This window comes from Cyprinus carpio, chromosome A25 (assembly GCF_018340385.1).
Source record: "Cyprinus carpio isolate SPL01 chromosome A25, ASM1834038v1, whole genome shotgun sequence".
Lineage (NCBI taxonomy): Eukaryota > Metazoa > Chordata > Actinopteri > Cypriniformes > Cyprinidae > Cyprinus > Cyprinus carpio.
The window spans coordinates 16,521,529-16,528,651 of record NC_056596.1 but is presented as its reverse complement, the minus strand read 5'-3'; the positions used below and the strand labels follow the sequence as shown (position 1 = coordinate 16,528,651).

At 36.1% G+C, this 7,123-nt stretch overlaps 1 protein-coding gene across 1 annotated transcript; it reads right to left on the bottom strand.

The window, feature by feature from the left end:
• Positions 1–87: 87 nt before the first annotated feature.
• LOC109074487 (interferon regulatory factor 3) lies at positions 88–6,819 on the bottom strand. Its single transcript, XM_042715724.1, has 9 exons — positions 6,701–6,819; positions 6,060–6,219; positions 5,641–5,809; positions 5,471–5,562; positions 5,257–5,308; positions 3,901–4,035; positions 2,359–2,748; positions 898–1,013; positions 88–813 (listed from the first exon to the last, which is right to left on the bottom strand). Exons 1-9 carry the CDS (start codon positions 6,715–6,717, stop codon positions 667–669), a joined length of 1,278 nt encoding a protein of 425 aa, XP_042571658.1. The 5' UTR covers positions 6,718–6,819; the 3' UTR covers positions 88–666.
• Positions 6,820–7,123: the final 304 nt, after the last annotated feature.

The following is a 7,123-nucleotide window of genomic DNA, read 5'->3' as shown; positions in this document are numbered from 1 at the left end:
TGAAATGTGCTGTATAATTGTTTTGAAATTTAAATACACATACAAAAATACACATATTTAAAAGTATTACACTGCATTGACACTATATTTCATTATATATATAGTTTATTAAATTTTATATGCGTAACATTTTTATACATAGTCCATCTTTAGATCTTGGTGTCAGTGTCATTCGATAAAACAATACACACAAAAGTCAAACGGTAGTTTTTAAATAACAGTACATTTAATTACACCAAAATTTCTAGACATCACATTCACGAAGCGACAGACGAGAAGAAATACAAGTGCAGCCCTTTGGGCGAGAGGTGAAAGATTCTTCACTAGAAGACAGTATATTAAAATGAGGCCTTAGCCCTCATTAGAAAATATTAACAGAAAGACAATGTTTCAGTTAATTTGAACAATTCTGTTTTCTTTGAGATTGCTATTACATGGTAGAGTGACCAAGACCTCTGAATGCCCAATGGAAATCACCTCTGGAAAGTTTGCGCTATAAATATAACAGTAACGAATTGAAATTCTCTCTCTCTCTCTCACTATATATATATATATATATATATATATATATATATATATATATATATATATATATATATATATATATATATATATATATATATAGGTTATGTGTGGAAAGGCATGACAGCTGACTGGTTTCATACTTTAGCCTACTGAAGGCAGATCCAAAGAATTTATGAGGTCAAAAAGGCTGTTGTGGGAGATCTGCAAGCTAACGTTTTCATTGAGAAGAGAGGACGCTCCCTCCATTTGAGCTCTTTCATGCAATTCGCGGCAAATCAGAGGTACAACCTGTGGAAATGGAAAAGATACGTTATAACACTGAAACACAAACAAAACAACTCAATGCGTTTCTGTTTTGTTCAAGGTATTTACTTTGACAGTAATAAGTTTCTTCTCTAGTGGTTTTCCATCCGGGAGCTTCTCTCCAAAGCACAGGTAGATGGTGTAATCCGGAGAACCCCGTCTGTTCTCTTTAAAATCCATCAGATCTGAAAAAAAGTTGATATTTGAATCAAAATGGAGACACATACCACATCACAATACAGTTGAGGTTGCAGGGCTATTTTTAACTGAACATCAGGACATCATTTGTAACATGCTTTCCATTAAAATAGAAAAGTTTGTAAAAACAACTGAAAAACACTTGCATTTGCAATGGAATTCAATGGGGAAAGTGGACAGGTAGCTTTAAAAGCATGAATGTGATGCTGATGTGATAATTCTGTCACTTTTTACACAAATTAAAGAAATTCATGGAAAGACTTTTTTTCCCCTCACACATTAATTATGGTAACAGAGTTGAAGGCTAAGCAGTCAGTCCTGCCATTTTTTTATATTTGTCTTCTATCTATGCTAAAGGGGAATAATCATTGCAACAGGGTTGAAAATCCAAGGTCTGTTTCTTTATTTTTAAGCAATTTATCATTGAAAGGGGCTGCTTCACAATTATTTTTACTTTTCAAATTCTGGTTTTGTAGTGATAAATGTTTTCCATAAACCAAAGATTTTTTTTTTTTTTTTTAACCCTAACTAGGGTAACAGGGTTGAAGGCTGAGCAGTCAATTCTGCAATTTGTGAATAAAGTTGAAAAAAATGGAATGAGATTTAGTCTTGTCTTCCAGCCAAGCTGTAGAAAGGGCCCAATGATGTCACTTCCTAAATGTCACAATTTTAGTGAATATTCTGTTTTCGTAATGGGGAACAATCCTGGTTGCAAATGCAAGTAATCTTTTGTTGACAATTTGTCAGCAAAAGGAGATGTTTAACAGTTGTTTTAAATGATTAGATTGTACATGTATTTTATAATATAAAATTTTAAAATGAATGTCAAACTGAGTAACAGGGTTGCATACAATGCTTTCCCATAAATAAATCTGTCACTCAGTAGGTGATAGCAAGTTTGGGATGAAATGGTTTTTGTAGTTAGTGATAAATGTATTTTCCAAAAATATTTTTTTCCCCCTGCACACACAGTAACTATGGTAACAGGGTTGAAGGTTGCTGCAATTTGGGGAAAGGTTAATGAAATAGAATGTTTTTTGAGAAAATGGCATGATATTTTTTTTGTCTTTCTGCCATGCTGTAGAAAAGGACTCAATGATGTTACTTCCTGTATGTCGCAATTTTAGCGAATATTCTGTTTTTGTAATGGGGAACAATCATGGTAACAGGTGAAGCTGAAAATTGTATTTGTGATTATAAAAGTAGATGAAAATTAAAATTTGATTCATAAAATAAATGGGATATTAATTTATATGAATTCAATATTAATTAATAAATGATCTCTATAATATTCAGCATTATGAGTAAATATTCCTTTCTCATCGTTCATACCTCTTGTGTACTTCTCAAAGCTGAGCAGTTGCTCTCTGGTGTTCTGGTGCAGTTTCCTGGGCTCTGGGTTCTGGATCTCAGACGGGTCGCTGGTGCTGACGAAGACTTTACACTGGTCCTGACGGAAGCCGTAGATGCCATACTGGTCCACCTCCAGCTGCAGACCTCTCTGAATGCTGTCCAGGATGCGTTTAGTGAACTGGATCTGTTTTTGGTCAATCAGACCCTCAGTGGATGGGAAGCGGATTGGCTCTCCTCTCAGCTCAGATGGGTTGCACTGGTAGTGAAACTGAATGAGTGGCGAACACAGGCGAGTTTTCAAAACTTCTGTTTTTCTGTAGTTGATCGAGATCTCCAAGTCCCATAAAGTTGTAAGGTTACATTGCTGCCCTAGAAATAAGTGAAAAAAAAAAAAAAAAAAGTGGTTACAAGTCCGACTCTAAACATTAGGCCACGACTGCCCATTATACACGAGTGCCCATAAAAAACATTATAGGACAAAGAGAGTTTTAAAAATTGTTCAAAATTTAAAAGAACAGCACAGTCCACACTACAACAATAACGGCACAGAGGAACAATATCGTTGGAATCCCTTTCACAATAAATTTTTCCAGCTGATGAACGATAAAAACACTGACAGCCAATCAGAATCCATCGAACCATACAGAGCTTGAGCATTTAAATCGGTAGACAACAGAACTTTTGCGCATGCTTAAAATAAACAATGTTATCGGGTCGACGCTAATATAGTTATTGCTATAGTTATCGTTCTTGATGTGAGAACGATATGGCCTTTAGAGATGTGATATTACATATGCAATGTTCTATATACAAACAATGTCAGTGGTTCAAATACAACAAACACTTTCGCTAGGCTATTCGTAACTATTTTATGTTTTAGCGAACTTGTGGCAAGTTTATATGAAATCATATGATCTCATATTGATCTCATGTTCTGTACAATCTGCTTACGGCCTTCTGATTGAAAGCTTCTTTGTCCAGTGTCTGCGCTATTTTACTCCAAAAGTTATGACCGATAAAAAAATATTTGTACTCTTTTAAACTGAAGGTGCAGCTCTCTCATAACCCCCTTACACTAGCGCTTGTCAATGTTGTTGTTGCAGTCGCTATTTTGTTGATGTTCAATCTTTTTAATTTAATTTTCGACTGTGAAACAATGGCCCGGGCCAATTTTGTCACCTTGTGGAACAACTGATAAGTGCAAAACAAATACAATGCACAAGTGCGACCTGTGCGTGCAAAGTATGATTAGTTACAAAAATTGGGTGGTGTGCGTACTCTGGTGACAAAATTTGTGTCATCCACACTTGTACACGGACCCTCGCGTACACCAAAATTGAAGTATACTTTGGGTTTTAGGTTTAGGGGTGTACCTTAATGCTTGCTTTTTTTTTCATAAAATCGCACATTTTTGTATGAATCAAATCGTACGAATACAAACGAAAGCCAACTCGTAAAATAGTTACGATTTTACAGGGTTGAATAAACTGTTTCTGCATCTGCAACAGCCGGTCGTGTTACCTGTGGTGTAGGGCTGCTGGTCCGGGGGAGGGGTGTTATTCGTCATGCATGAAACATTGGAGTAGGGAGTCTCATAGTAGTTGCTTGAGCTGGTCGGAATGATTTGTTGGGAACAGGTGTTCCATACTTGGGATTCTGTGAATATAAATTATATTGTATATTAGTATATTGTGGATATGGCATAACAAAAGCCAATCCATCTACCTCACTTCCTGCCATTGAACGAAACTTGTTAATATAATGTAGTGTGAGCTGATTGGTGTTTGCATGTGCAGAGTGTGATGGTTAGTTGCCATGGTGTTGTTTTCTGGTTGATTGCTTTCGTTCCTGTGTGGATTTGAAAGGTGTGGTCACGTCAAGTCTGTTGGGATGCATGAAGCACCACTCATGAGAAAATCACTTTTTGAATAAAATAAAATAAAATAAAAAAATTTAAACCAAGCAACCTTCTGTTCTTATTGCGAGGATTCATAGCGAAATGACTGGTTTTCACCAAGCAGCAACCTCCCGCTCTCTCTAGTGAAGCCAACAAAGAAGTGACTAAATTGGCCGCTAGAGGCTGGTTCCAAAAGGGAGTCAATCAGTAAATGTGATGCCACAACAATAATAATACCGTCACAAAGGAACATATTATTCAAATCACTTTCACATTGATTTTTATGTATTTTTTTAGTTGATGACCCTTCGGATTGTGTGAATTCATAGTGAAATGACTAGATTTCACCCAAGAAAATGTTCAAATTTTATATTTTTTTTAAAAATTGTTCTAAATTTAAAAGAATAGTAAAAAAAAAAAATAAGTGAGAACTTTTTTGCCCTCACGCAAAATTCTTAATTGTACAGATTCCAAAATGACTGGATTTCCTCCACAATTTTTTAAGTATTAATACTATAATGATAATAATAAAGATAAAAATCTTTTTAAATTTAAAAGAATAGTAAAGGTGACACCACAACTATAACAATGCCGTCACTAAGAAACAATATTATTGGTAACACTTTAACTATTTTTTTTTCCAGCTGATGACGCATAGGATCAAGCAAATTCTTAATGAAATAACTGGATTTAACCTCCGAAAATTCACAGGGCAACAGTAAATGTGACCACACCTTAAATGTTGGTTGCAAAATCATGGTTTGTTTGAATCGCTAACTCTAACAGTTACAATTAACATTTATGCATTTAGCAGATGCTTTTATCCAAAGCGACTTACAGTGCATTCAAGTTACACATTTATTTTTTTTATATCAGTATGTGTTTCCTGGGAATTGAACCCACAACCCTTTGCGCTGCTAATGCAATGCTCTACCACCGAGCCACATGAACTCTAAATATAGCCATTATAGTGATTCTACCTGCATGTTGTTCATTTAGATCCATTGTCTCCACCTGGTTGAGCAGTTCCTGCTGTATTAGACATAATGTATATTTATTATATATTTAAAATATCTTTGTTAATTATTTTTAAGTTAAATTAATATTTAAAAATATTTAATATTTAAAAAAAAACATTCTTTTTATGATATAGATATGATCATGTCTACAGCCAATCATAAATCTGGGCCTTACCTCCATTTCTTCAGACATGTAATTAGCTGCAGTGTAGAGATGAGGAATGAATGGAAGTTGAACTGGCTCTACATTCTGGATCTCTTGGTGGTCTGAAGAACGAGATAAGCCAGGGTTTTATAATCAACTCAGTTTCTCATGACAAGTGCAGATTGAGCAGTTTAACTCACTTTGAGGACGGATGATGCGATAGACTTTGTGTTGGTCGTCCGGATCTTTGGAGTGATCCTCTAACATCTCAAAGTTTTTTAGACTATAAAGCGCACAACGGAAATTTGTCTTCCATTTGGCTTTGTCGTTAGGGTGCTCGTTGATCTTCCCACTGACCACAGCCCATGCCTGTAAAACACCAAAATTGCATTAAAGTCCATGTATATTTCAAGTCAGTATGATTAATATTCATTGATGCATCAGGTGTGAATGGTGTGCAATATCGAATGCTAAGCTCAAAAGGGGCGGGGCTTCCACTCCCACAGTAGTTAGGCCCTCCTTCGGGAATCCCGCCCCTCCTCCAGTTCTATCCCTCATGAATCATTAATACAGAAGTGAAAAAATGCCAAAAGTGATTGTGGCACAAAGAGGAAGTTACCTTAAATATTTTCACATCGTCGTCCCCAAGGTCTCTTCGTGAGTTGTGTTTCCAGGGGATCCGGAATATGTCATTTCCTATCATGCGCAATCCCTCATATTTCCCACTTTCCACCTGCTCTATGAGCCATGGGCCAAACTGAGGTTTGCCAATTGGACTTCTTAAGGAACAAAAAAAAGGGGGAGATGGAAGGGTATCCACTTAATGACGTCATCACAAGCTGTCAAATGCTGCTGCACTTAAAGCTTATTTTCTTATCTAAATTTAAGCTTATATTCATGATCATTTTGTACAGTATGAAAGCTTTTTAACATAATAAAATACATTTTAATGTAACATTAAATGACATCAAATGTACCCCCACCACATCTGCGTCTCAAAACCTAGTCTGCTGCCTAACTAGACCGCATAGTTATGCATAAACGACTTCCGAATTAGTTCAGCTGACAGTCAAAAGCACAGACATTCCACTGTTGAACTATGTACACATGCAGCAAACAGACGTGTATGTTTTGTTTTGTTTGTTTGTTTTACAGCGCGCTTGCGCGCGGCGCGTCAGGTTCAAACTTTACTTAAAACGTGTCTTGGTTTTGAGACACAGCCTATATTTTATAATAATGATAATAATTTCATCATCTTACCCTTGCATCGCTGCCATGATCTCGGGTGCTGAAGCTGTTCCACTGCTTGTTAGTTTCCAGCGTTTTGGTGTTCCGCTGTTGTTTTTATGCTCACAGACGCGTCACACAGTAGGCGGAGTGTTTTATCACGTTCAGTGAATTCCGAAAGCAAGCGAGTTTTCGAAAATAAAAGTGACTCCATTAATTCGTCTTCTTGCATCATCATATCCAGTCTAAAGTAAAGGCTGCCGATGCAAGACTTTAAATTTAGTGATCTAATGGCATTAAAATACATTTCTTGAGCAAATCAGCATATTAGAATGATTTCTGAATGGATCGTGACGCTGAAAACTGGAGATGCTGAAAATTCAGTTTTGAATCACAGGAGGGGAAATACACATGTTAAAATATATGCAAATATAAAACAGTTGTTTTAATATTTAC

Bases quoted from the DNA above. Each gene is read 5' to 3' on its own strand.
- LOC109074487 (XM_042715724.1), bottom strand. The intron at 2,749-3,900 runs GTAACACGACCG...ACTTATTTCTAG, and splicing joins CCAGCAGCCCTACACCACAG to GGCAGCAATGTAACCTTACA. The intron at 814-897 runs GTAAATACCTTG...CCATTTCCACAG, and splicing joins AGAAACTTATTACTGTCAAA to GTTGTACCTCTGATTTGCCG.